Source organism: Hemitrygon akajei, chromosome 22, assembly GCF_048418815.1.
Source record: "Hemitrygon akajei chromosome 22, sHemAka1.3, whole genome shotgun sequence".
NCBI lineage: Eukaryota > Metazoa > Chordata > Chondrichthyes > Myliobatiformes > Dasyatidae > Hemitrygon > Hemitrygon akajei.
Genome location: NC_133145.1, coordinates 12,033,679 through 12,047,934, shown reverse-complemented (window position 1 = coordinate 12,047,934; position 14,256 = coordinate 12,033,679). Strand labels below are relative to the sequence as shown.

The 14,256-nt window shown below is 45.7% G+C and overlaps 1 protein-coding gene and 1 long non-coding RNA gene across 4 annotated transcripts in view; one reads left to right on the top strand and one right to left on the bottom strand.

Moving 5' to 3' along the window:
• Positions 1 to 14,256, top strand: part of unc13d (unc-13 homolog D (C. elegans)) — a 242,203-nt gene that overhangs the window by 177,307 nt on the left and 50,640 nt on the right. For all 3 annotated transcript variants that reach the window (XM_073026706.1, XM_073026705.1, XM_073026707.1), the window contains exons 15-20: positions 248 to 338; positions 2,523 to 2,579; positions 8,792 to 8,889; positions 9,196 to 9,247; positions 11,012 to 11,142; positions 13,768 to 13,888. In XM_073026706.1, coding sequence (XP_072882807.1) covers positions 248 to 338; positions 2,523 to 2,579; positions 8,792 to 8,889; positions 9,196 to 9,247; positions 11,012 to 11,142; positions 13,768 to 13,888 — 550 coding nt within the window. The remainder of the gene's footprint in view (positions 1 to 247; positions 339 to 2,522; positions 2,580 to 8,791; positions 8,890 to 9,195; positions 9,248 to 11,011; positions 11,143 to 13,767; positions 13,889 to 14,256) is intronic.
• On the bottom strand, positions 1,269 to 2,765 carry LOC140714988 (uncharacterized). Its single transcript, XR_012096040.1, has 2 exons — positions 2,699 to 2,765; positions 1,269 to 1,432 (listed from the first exon to the last, which is right to left on the bottom strand). It is a non-coding gene; the product is annotated as an uncharacterized lncRNA (long non-coding RNA).

Genomic DNA, 14,256 nt, shown 5'->3' with positions numbered 1-14,256 from the left:
AATACCAACGTGGAATAAATGTGCTCTTTCTGTGCGTTGCTTTCAATAGTGGGAAAACCTATTTCGTTAGGAGGAGTCATGGAAAGAAACAGCAGTCAGTACTTCTGGTTGGTAACTTCCTGAGTTGTGGGAGACTTTTCCTGCATATGAGCCTGAGGGGTGGGGCTGACTGCTGGCGTGGTAAAATGAAACTGACTGTGATATGCCCCCGGATCTCACTGGCTGCATTTTGCCCTTCCCTCCGCAGGGTGCTGGTACAGATCTGTAAGATGAAGGCTTTCCACAAACTTTGTTCGTCGGTTCCTGATCTCCATGACAGAATTGTTGATGCCATTAAGGTATAACTCACAAGATAATGATCATATCTGAAAGGGTTGCTGATGAAAAGAGAGCTCTAGGAATGCCCTGAATGTGGCAACGTGGGTAGATAGACTGGTGAAGAAGGCAATGGCACACTTGTCCTGAGTAGGTCAGGCTGCAGAATATACGACCACAAGACATAGAAGCAGCTTAAGTCCATTCAGCCCATCGAGTCTGCTCTGCCATTCCATCATGGCTGATTTATTATCCCTCTCAACCCCATTCTCTTGCCTTCTTCCCATAACCTTTGACACTCTAACTAACCAAGAACCTATCGACCTTCACTTTAATAATACTCGATGAGTTGGCCTCCACAGCTGTCTGTGGCAATGAATTCCACAGATTCACCTCCCTCTGGCTGAAGAAATTCCTCCTCATCTCTGTTCTAAATGGACACCCCTCTATTCTGAGGCTGTGTCCTCTAGTCCTAGAATCACCCACTATAGGAAACATCCTTTCCATATCCACTCTGTTTAGGCCTTTAAATATTCAATAGGTTTCAATGAAATTCCCCTTTATTCTTTTAGACTCCAGTGAGTACTGGCCCAGAGCTATCAAAACGTTCCTCATATGTTAACACTTTCATTCACAGAATGATTCTCGTGACTCTGCTCTGGATGCTCTCCAAAGCCAATATATCTTAGATAAGGGGCCCAGACCTGCTCACAATACTCTGTGTGGTCTGACCAATGCCTTCTAAAGCCTCAGCATCACATCCCTGCTTTTATATTCTAGTCCACTCGTAATGAATGCTAACATTGCATTTACCGACTGCATCTGCAAGTTAACCTTTAGGGAATCCTGCGCAAAGATTCCCTAAAGGACCACAGACAGTACACCATATGCAATTAAACAATTGAGCTTTATAATTCTTCATGTGACTATAGGATTATTAAAGAAAACAAAAAGAAAAAGAGCCCATTTTAATTTAAGTGCAAGTCGGAGCTCACGGTTTTCCCATCCATTAGTTCTCTGTCGATTTCCCCCGGGCGTCATCGACTCCCGACCCTATTCCAAGTCCACTCCGTCCTGCAGTCTACGACCTCTCTGTTCCGGCATCTTCTTTCTCCATCTTCCACCAAACAAAAGATCGTGAATACCTCGCTCTCGAGCACACAAGAAAGAAAGGCATTCCCCTCATTGGATGGTGCACATTCTAAAGCCCCCGTTATCTCCAGTCATAACCCAAACACTGCTGCTACAGACATTAGCAGTGAAACTTTTCCCAGGGCGTTACACTCCTCTGATTTTTGAATTTTTGAATTTTCTCCCTGTTTAGAAAACAGTTCCTTCTATCACAATGCATGACCGTACACTTTCCGATACTGTATTCCATCTGCCACTTCTCTGCCCATTCTCCTAATCTGTATAAATTCTGCAGATTCTCTGCTTCAGTAACCCTACCTAAAGTTGGGACGTTATGTACAACTTTATAAAACACGGTAAAGACCACACTATATGCAGTTCTGCTCATAACATCACAGGAGGAATGTGTTGAGAGTGCAGAGAACATCCATCAGGATTTTGCCCGGACTGGGAGAGATTGGAAATGTTGTGGTTCTTTTCCCTGGAGGTGAGGAGATTGAGGGGTGTCCTGAAAGTGGTATATAAAATCCTAAAAGGCATAGTTAGGGTATCTATTCAATCTTATTCCCAAGGTAAGGATATCTAAAACAAGAGGGCATTAGTTTAAGGTGAGAAAGGGGAATTTTAAAGGAGTAAGCCTTCTTGACAGGGAGAGTGGTTGATATCTGGAACGTGCAGCTGGAGGAGGTGGTGGAAGCTGAGACAATCACAACATTTCAGACATACAGTTGGGCATTTTAAGAGAGAAAGCATGGAAGGATACAGACCTAATGTAGATGATCTGGATTAGTGTAGGTGGGCAAACGGTCGGTATGGACGTGATCCGCTCAAGGGACTATTTCTATGCTGTAAACTTCTGTGATTCTATAGCTGGTGATAATGAACCTGCCAGCTATTGGTACAGTTTGAGCTAATGTTAAAATCCCTGTCGTAATATACACCTTGCAGCAAGTGGGTGAGGCAGTGGGGGCGGAGGGTTCTGTTGTGTGGGTAGTGGCTCTGAAGTTCACACAAGAGGGAAACAGAGTGTTGACACTGGAGACTGGCCTGTGAACATTCTTCCTCCTCTATTACAGGCTGGAACCTCTGAGTGGTATTACGCCCAGAAGCAGCTGTTGGAGCCCATGATAAAGGTACATTAGGTTTACAACATTTTCTGCTCTGGTTGGGGGATATTAGCACTGGGATTCTTTGTACTTTTATGTGCAGTAACAGTCCCAACATCTGTGATGGACAATATCGTTCACTTAACCTTGTCCCATCAGACACACTCCCAAGGCCGGCTCAGATATACAGAAGTGCTGGAAGAACTTGGCCAGTCAAACATTGTCTGTGGAAAGAACAATCAACATTTCAGGTTCAAAATGTAGAGAAATACTCCCTCTACAGTATCCAGTCAGTGCAATCTCTTACTATCAGTGTGAAAACACTGTGTGATTAGATACATAATAAACGTCATTTACATTGGCTTATCACACTTTCCCAAGACAAGGGCAACATGGGCAGAAATGAGGCAAGGCTGCAAGAGGTCCATGTATGACCTCTGGAAAGCTATTTCACGTGTGACGTGGCAATTTCAGATTAAACTTGAATCACAGAAGGATGCTCGACAGCTGTGGCAGGACTTGAATGCTATCACTTTCTACAAAGTAAAACCAAGTTACGTCGATGACAAGTCTTTGCTCCCCGATGAGCTCATTGCCTCTTATAACTGCTTTTTGTGACGAAATACAAGCTGCCTACGACTCAGTCTCTGAGGCCAACGTGAGAGCATCCTTCATGAGGATGAACCCTTGGAAAACCATCTGCCTGTGTTATTCAACTGGCTGGAGGGTTTGACATTTCTAACCTCTCACTTCTACAGTTTGATGTACCCACCTACTTCGAGCAGGCTTCATCTGGTGCCCAAGAAGAATGTGGTAACCTGCCCCCATGCCTATTGTCCAGTTGCACTGTAATAAGAGGTTGGTCAGGAAACCTATCAACTCCAGCCTGAGGAGTGACTGGATCAGCTCCATTTTACCCCCTGTCACAGCAGATGCCATTTCACCAAGCCCTGGAACATCTGAACAGCTTACATCAGCATGTTCTTCATTGACTACAATTTGGTATTTGGATTCCTCTCCTCAAAACTAATCAATAAGTTTCAAGACCTAAGCATCAATACTCCTTGTGTAATGGGATCCTTGATTTCCTCTCTTGCAGACCCCAGTCAGTTCAGATTGGCAATCTCCATCAGCATCTCCATCTCCTCCACAATCTCCATCAGCATCTCCATCTCCTCCACAATCTCCATCAACATCTCCATCTCCTCCACAATCTCCATCAGCATCTCCATCTCCTCCACAATCTCCATCAGCATCTCCATCTCCTCCACAATCTCCATCAGCATCTCCATCTCCTCCACAATCTCCATCAGCCATCTCCTCCACAATCTCCATCAACATCTCCATCTCCTCCACAATCTCCATCAGCATCTCCATCTCCTCCACAATCTCCATCAGCATCTCCATCTCCTCCACAATCTCCATCAGCATAGGTGCACCACAAGGCCGTGTGCTTAGCCCCCTGCTCTGCTCACCTTATACCCATACTGTGGGGCTAAGCATAGCTCCACTGTCGTAAGCTGAATCAAAGGTGGTGATAACTTGGCATGTAGAAGGGAGTTTGAAAATCTGGCTGAACGGTGCCACAACAACAACCTCTTACTCAATGTCAGCAAAGTGATAGAGCTGATTATTGAATACAGGAGGAGGAAACCAGGGTTCCACATGCCAGTGAGTGGATGTGGAGGGGATCAGTCACCTTGAAATCCTGGGCATTATCATTTCAGATGACCTGTCCTAGAAAGCACAGCAACACTTCTACTAGATGTGCTGAGTGACCTGTTTCTGTGCTGTACTGAGATTCAGCATGTGACTAAAACTTTGACAAACTTGTGTAGATGTACAGTGGAGAGTATCCAGACTGGCAGCATCACAGCCTGGTATGGAAACGCCAACGTCCAATGGATACAGCCCAAACCATCACAGGATTTGGGATGTCATCTAAACTTGTGTAGATGCACAGTGGAGAGTATCCAGACTGGCAGCGTCACAGCCTGGTATGGAAACGCCAACGTCCAATGGATACAGCCCAAACCATCACAGGATTTGGGATGTCATCTAAACTTGTGTAGATGCACAGTGGAGAGTATCCAGATTGGCAGCGTCACAGCCTGGTATGGAAACGCCAACGTCCAATGGATACAGCCCAAACCATCACAGGATTTGGGATGTCATCTAAACTTGTGTAGATGCACAGTGGAGAGTATCCAGACTGGCAGCGTCACAGCCTGGTATGGAAACGCCAATGCCCTTGAATGGAAAAGCCTGCAAAATGTAGTGGATGCAGTCCAGTCCATCACGGGTAAAGGCCTCCCCACCGTTGACCACATCTACAAGGAGCTCTGCCGCAAGAAAACAGCATCCCTCATCGAGGACCCCACCATCTAGGCCATGCCCTCTTCTTGCTGCTAAACACATGAAGGAGGTACAGGCGCCTTCGGTCCCACACTACCAGGTACAATAGGTACAGTTAATGTCAGAGAAATGTATACAATATACATCCTGAAATGCTTTCTCTTTGCAACCATCCACAAAAAGAAGAGTGCCCCAAAGAATGAGTGACAGTTAAAGGTCAGAACTCCAAAGCCCCCCCAGCTCCCCCCTCCCACGCATAAGCAGCAGCAAGGCAATGCTGCCCCCTCCCCCACCAGCAAAAAAGCATCGGTACCCCCACCGGGCACTCAAGTGTACAGCAAAGCATCAATAAAGACACAGACTTGTAGTACCCCAAAGACAACTCGTTCACCCGGTATTCGACATACCACAGGCTCTCTCTCCCTAGTGTCCCTGTTTCACCGTGAGAGGGGAGACATAGCAAAACAACTTGCTGATTTATGGTGTTAAATGTCTGTTGCGTAGCTTTTCCTGGGCTGTGAGCACACTGCCATCACACTGCTTTCAATCTTCCATCTCCCACAACACACCAGGCAGTGGCACTGACCTCGAGTCCACCCGCCTCCAGGTCCACGAAAACCCGGCACCCTGAAGGTGCACTAATCTTCCAGGCTGCGTCCTTGGCATATTGAAAGGCGGCCAGTCGTGAGACCCCGAGAACAGGTCCCATTTCTGTAAAGAACCAAAATCAGGAACAGCTATTCCCTATAAGCATCAGGCTCCTGAACCAGCGAGGGTAACTTCACTCACCACAACTCTGAACTGATCACTGAACACAACTAATGGAACATAGAACATAGAAATCTACAGCACATTACAGGCCCTTCGGCCCACAATGATGTGCCGACCATAGAACCTACTCTAGAGACGGCCTAGAATTTCCCTACTGCATAGAACTCTATTTTTCTAAGCTCCATGTATCTATCTAAGAGACTCTTAAAAGACCCTATTGTATCTACTACCACCGCCGCCACTAGCAGTGCATTCCACATATCCACCACTCTGTGTGTAGAAAAACTTACCCCTGACACCCCCTTGGTACTTATTTCCAAGCACCTGAAACTATGCCCCCTCGTGTTAGCCATTTCAGCCCTGGGAAAAAGCCTCTGGCTATCCACACGATCAATGCCCCTCATCATCTTATTTATCTCTAACAGGTCACCTCTCATCCTCCATCGCTCCAAGGAGAAAAGGCCAAGTTCACTCAACCTATTCACATAATGCACACCCTCCAATCCAGGCACTCTCTCCTCTGCACTGTCTCTATAGTATCTACATCCTTCCTGTAGTGAGGTGACCAGAAATGAACATAGTACCCCAAGTGGGGTCTGACCAAGGTCTTACATAGCTGTAACATTACCTCACAACTCTTGAACTCAATCCCATGGTTGATGAATGCCAACACACCATACACCTTCTTAACAACACTGTCAACCTGCGCAGCAGCTTTGAGTGTCCTGTCAACACAGACTCCAAGATCTCTCAGATCCTCCACACTACCAAGAGTCTTACCATTTATATTATATTCTGTCTTCAAAATGGACCTACCAAAATGAACCACTTCACACTTATCTGGGTTGAACTCCATCTGCCACTTCTTAGCCCAGTTCTGATTGATGTCTCACTGTAACCTCTGACAACCCTTCAGATTATCCACAACACCCCCAACCTTGTGTCATCAGCAAACTTACTAACCCACCCTTCTACTTCTTCATCCAGGTATTTATAAAAATCACAAAGAGGAGGGGTCCCAGAACAGATCCCTAAGGAACACCACTGGTCACCGACCTCCATGCAGAATACGAACTATCAACAACCACCCTTTACCTTCTGTGATCAAGCCAATTCTGGATCCACAAAGCAAGGTCTTCTTGGATCCCATGCCTCCTTACTTTCTGAATGAGCTTTGCATGGGCAACCTTATCAAATGCCTTATTGAAATCCATGTACACTACATCCACTGCTCAATGGTCTCACTTTCAAGGATTCTGCATCTCGTGTTCTCAGTTCCACTTATTATTATTTGTTTTTGTTTGTATTTGCACAATTTGTCTTTTGTACATTGGTTGCTTGTCAGTCTTTGTGTGTAGTTCTTCATTGATTTTATCGTATTTCTTTGTTTTACCGTGAATGTCTGCAAGAAGATAAATGTTGGTAATATTTGGAGACGTATGTGTACTTTAATAATAAATTTACTTTGAAGCTGTCTCTGCAGTATCATTACAACTCTTGTCTCTATCAACCTCTCACTTCCACTGGCGTGTACCTATCTCTATGTGGCATCCGTTAGTCTGGCGAGACCATGGATCTGTGCCTGGAAAGTCTTGCTTCAGTCTGTGTTGGTAGAGCAGCTTCTGTTGTGGCTGTAGAGGCCCACACGGGAGTGACGGTCTCAGCTGCAGCGACTGCACTTGAAGGCACTGTCCTCCGGTGTTGTCTTGGTGCTGTTTTAACGGTGAGTGCGCTTTTCTTCAGCAGCAAGCCTCAACCTCTCTTTTCAGACCTCTGCGTAGTTCCAGCCTCCAGCGAGAGCCATCGGTTGCAATGTCCTCTCACCTCTCGACGTTCATGTTCAGTGACTCCATGTCTCTGTTGCAGACATCTTTGAAACGAAAATGGGGCCGCCCTTGTGCTCTCTTGCCGGAGGCCAGTTCCCCGTTTAGCAGGTCTTTCGGGATCCTCCCATCTGACATGCGGTGTACGTGGCCCAGCCAGCGGAGACGGCGTTGTTGGGGCAGGGTGAAGAGGCTGGGTATCTGGGTGCGGGCCAAGACCTCATTGTTGGTGACTCAGTCAGTCCACTTGACGTCCAGGATGCGTCTCAGGCTGCGAAGGTGGAGACGTTGAGACGCCGCTCTTGTCTGGAGTAGAGGCTCCAGGTCTTGCTGCCGTAAAGCAGTGTGCTGAGGATGCAGGCCCTGTAGACTGCAACCTTGGTGTGTGTGTCGTCAGCTTTCCGTTCTCCCAGACTCTCTTTGTCAGCCTGGCGAATGTTGAGGCTGCTCGTCTGACCCATCTGTTGAACTCAGGGTCTAGGGAGAGACGTGATGGACAGTCAAGGACAGCTTCTCGAGAGCCTGTCAGGACTTCGGCTTTACCGTCAGCCTGGAGAAGACCAACGTGTTGGGCCAAGGCGTTGAGCGCTCCCCTGCCATTATCATCAACAGCTATGAGCTGGAGGTAGTTCACGAGTTTACATACCTTGGCTCCACCATCACGGACCATCACAGTGTGTACCAACATGTATAATAAGACTATCTCTCTCCCTTCTTAATACTTTGTACACTCACAGCCATAAAGACCCCAGAGGCTTTAGACTTCTTCCAAGGGCCACTGACTAATCCATATGCAAACTGGTTGAAAGTTACCTGCTTTTACTGCTAATCCTCTTTTCTGGATCACAGCTGAAAAGATGGACTGATGACAGACACAATCATTCTGGGTGAGGTGAAATTTCGATAAGAAACTTAATTGTTTTTCTTTTTGGACCCCCATCCATTCAAAAACACACACACACACACACACACACACACACACACACACACACACACACACACACACACACACACACACACACACACACACACACACACACACACACACACACACCACTGGGTCAGGAGTGGGACCCCCGACTAACTTCATTCTCATAACACAGGAGCACTGACGTGCTGCACTCGTTCGCAGAATACTTTGGAACTGTGATGTCACACCTTCTTTTGATGTATACCAGTTATAAACTATACCTGGTATCCATTTTGATTTAGATTGGGTTCTACTTAGATACCTCAGTAATGATTAATTTATGAAAATATTCTAAATTTGAACTTCATACCCTTTTTCAGACGGAGGAAGAAAATGTGAAATCCCTGGTGTTGTTTGTAGATCAGCTGAACACTGACCTTACAAACGACCGGAAAAAGCGTTTGAAGATTTTCACAGGGTAGGTTCTATGCATTGCTTAATCACTTGTGAATCACAGAACACGTAGCTGTTAAACTCCAATGATCGTGTGCACGAGAGCCTGCTGATGATGTCAGTGAGTCTTCATTAGTGGCTTGTGATGCAATTAGGGACATAATTTTATAGATCAATTGTCCATTTGCTTTCGGTGCTATCTCATATCATCAGCTGGTTGGCACTTTCTGATGAAAACTAATTTGGAAGTGTGACTCGTAGCAGCTGGGCAGCTTTGTATTCCATTATGATGCTCGAGTGCTCGTAACGTGGTGCTGTTTTTTTTCCACAGGACTGTTAAAGTCAATCTATTCAATATCACCTATCTGCAGATCCAGAAATTGGTAAGAATAAATGTAATTATGTCAATCCTTGCTGGCTGCTAGATAAGACTGTGTGCACTCTTGTCAGCAGCCCTTTTCCAACCACGATGAGAAAACAAGGAATTTGGGATCGGAATATTTACTAACAACACCAAATAAACCCTTGTCCCTTCATTAACTCTTCCATTGACGAAGAGCTTGAGGATTGCCAGTCAATCCATTTCTGGGAAAGAACAACACCTGGAGTTGACTAGACTTGAATTAACTGGTTCAGATTCACATACACCTTACACCACTCACCCTTCTCAATGAATTAAATAAACCATTGACTAAATGAATTAGCCCTTTTGTCACAACTTGTCAATGTACTATGCAAATTGCACAATACAGTTCAGAAATGGAAGAACTGACAAGCATTGCTGATCATTATCTGAGATTAGAATGGATTGGTAAAGTTAGTTTCAGGATTAGACATTTTAGGTATGAGGAAAATTGTATTAGAACTGATAAATTTTACTGCATTGGTTAAGGTCTATTGATGCGTGGGTAGCTATGATTTTATCCCAGGAGGGCTGTGTTGGTTGCAATGTCTACCTGTAAGAGAGTTCAGAACTTTCTGGAACGTTAGTGTAACAACTGGCTCTACGTGGATATGCTGTTACTGTTTTGGCCGTTTCTCTCTGGTATGTTCATTCACCACCCCCCTCCCATGCTGGGACCACTGGCTCAGCTCTCACTTCCCTCAGTCCCAGGAATTTACAGCACACCTACCTGTGCCTGGCATGGTTGGAACATCTGCAGCTTGTCTCTGTCCTGATGAAGGAAGGGGAAGAGCCAGAGACACCACTTCCTTCATTGACAGTTACACTCATTGAACATAAACAGGGTGTGCTGGTGCAGGAGTGGCCAGGCCAGGGCCTGGAACAAAGTACATCACACAGGTTCACGTTCTCAGCTCCACGTTCCTGCTGGCTCCCCATTACCCGCAACTCCCCTATTGTTCAAAAATCTCATCCTTGAAAATATTCAATGACTGTGTAATGTTGGAGGCGTTTTGGCCTCTGGCGATACTTCTGTTAAATGAAGTATTAAAGATTAAATGGATCAATCAGAATCAGGCTTGAAGAACAGAATGAGCTTAGCTTGTCGAATGGGGCCTTGCAGACTAAACGTGTGTAGTGAACTACATATACCTGTCTGGACACGCCCCCTGATGACTGCTCCTGTGGCTCCTCCCACAGACCCTGGTAGAGTTATTGATGGTGAACTACATATACCTGTCTGGACACGCTCCCCTGCTGACTGCTCCTGTGGCTCCTCCCACAGACCCCTGTATAAAGGTGGTGGAGGTCTGAGCCCGGCCTCTCTGTCTCCAGGATGTAGTATAGTGGTCACTCACTGCTTGTTCCTTCTTCCAGTCAATAAAAGCCGATATCTCGCCTTTACATCTCAGAGTGAGTCATTGATGGTGCATCAACGTGTCTGGTTTTAGTTCTGTGCTCTTTGACAAAAATGAGTTTAACTTCAGCACACTCGCCCAAGAGGAACCAAATGTTCTGGAGTACTGGCTCCTGATAGCTTGTGGAAGTCGGGATCAGAAGTGAAGACAGGCCTGTATCTGTGAGTTGTGGCACAACTCAAATTATCTGCTGGCCTTTTGTCTCAGCTGAGTGGTGATCGCTGGCTCTGCGAGACTCTATGTCATCGGTCCAACAGCAGACTGGAGGAAAATTTGTGCATTTTAGAAGCAATGTTGATTTTTTGATGTGATTTGTTTATCATCAGGTGGCCGAGGATCTGCAGGAACAAGTGGTAAGCACTGGAGGTGGCAGGAGCAAGGCAGTTATTGAGGGTCTCTACCAGTTGTACCAGAAGCTCAAACAGCTCCTGCATCAACAAATTTACCTTTCACCAAGGTAAGTCTATCCAAAACATATATCCTCGGGCAGAGTCCTCCGAACGAGAACACGGTGACGTGAAGGCTTGTGCAGTTCATCACCAGTTAGCCTGACCTCAGTGGTTGGGAAGGTGTTGGAGTCAAGTGTTAAGGACGAGGTTATGGAGTACTCGGTGACACTGGACACAATGGGACAAAGTCAGCATAGTTCCCTTAAGGGAAAATCCTGCCTGACAAACCTGTTGGAATTCTTTGAGGAGATTGCAAGTAGGATAGATAAAGGGGATGCTGTGAATGTTGTATATTTGGACTTTCAGAAGGCCTTTGACAAGGTGCCACACATGAGGCTGCTTACCAAGTTAAGAGCCCATGGTATTACAGGGAAGTTACTAACATGTTTAAAGCATTAAACATAAAGTACATTGCAGCTGCTGTGGTCAAATCAACACGTACAAACAAGCTGGATGAACTCAGCAGGACGAAGGGTCTCGGCCCGAAATGTTGACTGCTCATTTCAACGGATGCTGCCCGACCTGCTGAGTTCATCCAGCTTGTTTTGTATGTTTAAAGCATTGGCTGATTGGTAGGAGGCAGTGAGTGGGAATAAAAGAATCCTTTTCTGGTTGGCTGCCAGTGACTAGTGGTGTTCCGCTGGGACAGCTTCTTTTTATGCTGTATATCAATGATTTAGATGATGGAATAGATGGCTTTGTTGCCAAGTTTGCAGATGATACCAAGATTGGTGGAGAGGCAGGTAGTGTTGAGGAAAGAGGTAGGATGCAGAAGGACTTAGAGAGATTAGACAAGAGCAGGGATGTGATGCTGAGGATTTATAAGGCACTGGTGAGGCTGCACCTTGAATATTGTGAATAGTTTTGGGCTCCTCATCTAAGAAAAGATGTGCTGGCATTGGGGTGAGTTCAGAGGAGGTTCACAAGGATGATTCTGGGAATGAAAGGGTTATCATACGAGGAACGTTTGATGGCTCTGGGTCTGTACTCACTGGAATTCAGAAGGATAAGGGGGGGATCTCATTGAAACCTTTTGAATGTTAAACGGCCTAGACAGTAGATGTGGAAAGAATGTTTTCCATGGTGGGGAGTCTAGGACAAGAGGGCACAGCCTCAGGATAGAAGGACATCCATTTAAAACAGAGATGTGGAGAAATTTCTTAGCCAGAAGGTGGTGAATTTGTAGAATTTGTTACCACAGGCAGCTATGGATGCTAGGTTATTGGCTGTATTTAAGGCAGAGATTGATAGGTTCTTGATTGGGCATGGCAACAAAGGGTACGAGCAAAAGGCTGGGGAGTGAGGTTGAGGAGGGGTAAAAACAATCAGCCATGATTGAATGGCAGAACAGACTTGATGGGTCAAATGGCCTAGTTCTGCTCCTATGTCTTATGGTCTTACCACGTGTGATGTACCTTTTGGTGCGTGTGTGTTCATGCAGTGGAAACAGATATTTCACACAGTCTGCATACTCTCACTGTGCACTCTCTGTCAGTATGTGGTCACAGTCTGCACTCTTGGGGTAATAAATGTACTTCGAACTGTCACTGTCCGTCCCCTCGGGTCCGGCGGTCGCAGTCCGCGTCCTCGGGTTTTGTAGTTTTCAGGATGAGAGGTACTTGGAGACTGATGATAAAATAAGTTAAAGTCAGCATGGCTTCTGTAAAGGGAAACCTTGCCTGACAAATCTGTTAGAGTTCTTCGAGGAAGTAACAAGCAGGGTGGACAAAGGAGAGGCAGTGGATGTCATTTACTTGGATTTTCAGAAGGCATTTGATAAGGTGCCACACGTGGGGCTGCTTAACAAGATAAAATCCCATGGCATTACAGGAATGATACTGGCATGGAGAGTGGAATGGCTGGCAGGCAGGAGGCAGCGTGTGGAAATAAAGGGGCCTTTTCTGGTTGACTGCCAGTGACTAGTGGTGTTCCTTAGGGGTCAGTATTGGGACCAATACTTTTCACATTGTTTGTTGATTATTTAGATAATGGAATTGATGGCTTTGTGGCAAAGTTTGCAGATGGTATGAAGATAGGTGGAGGGGTAGGTAGTGCTGAGGAAGCAATGTGATTGCAGCAGGACTTGGACAGATTGGAAGAATGGGCAAAGAAGTGGCAGATGGAACACCATGTTGGGAAGTGTATGATGATGTATTTTGGTAAAAGGAACAACAGTGCAGACCATTATCTAAATAGGGAGGAAATTCAAACATCAGAGATGCTTAGGAGTCCTCATGCAAGACTTCCAGAAGGTTAGTTACAGGTTGAGTCTGTGGTAAAGCAGGCAAATGCAATGCTGGCATTCATTTCAACAGGAATAAAATATAAAAGCAAGGAGATAATGCTGAGCCTTTATAAGACACTAGTCAGGCTGCACTGGGAATATTTTCAACAGTTTTGGGCCTCAGATCTCAGAAAGGATATGTTGTCATTGGAGAAAATCCAGAGGAGGTTCAAGAGGATGATTCTGGGAATGAAGGGGTTAATGAATGTTGTCCAGTATGAACAGCGAAATATTTGTTGCTGTGCGACCATGTCTTCACTTTAACAATCGTATCTGTCAAAACTCCCAATTAGCAAATGATCTTAGCGCCTCAGCTCACTGTGTAACCTCCTGAGTTTCTGTTTTCCAGCGAAGACTCTCTTCCACTGAACGACTTCCACAAATGGTTCAGCGACTCTTTGCCAAGGTGGTTACAGATGGTGTACAACAATACAGTGGAGATGGTCCAGCGAGCAGTACAGAAAGATCAGGTATTACAGTCTTTGTTCACTGTATTATGATGACCACTGCTTGGTAACAGGATGGGGCAGAATCTTTGACGAAGAACTACTTACTTTGTGAATGTGCTCCTCATCCCAGATACTGCCGCCATAGGTTTGTGTGCTTTCAACATTGAGAACTTGGTTTGACCACCATGAGGATGTTATAGGAACAGGTGGATAGGTGAGTTGTCCAGAGGGACTGGATTGGTGGATAGATGTTATAGAGACTGGGCGGGTCAGGACTTTCTCTGGAGTTGAGGAGGCTGAGAGGGTGACATTATAGAGGTTTATAAAATCATGAGGGGCGGAGATGGTCACTTAGGGTAGGGGAGTCTAAACTTGGGTTTAAGGTGAGA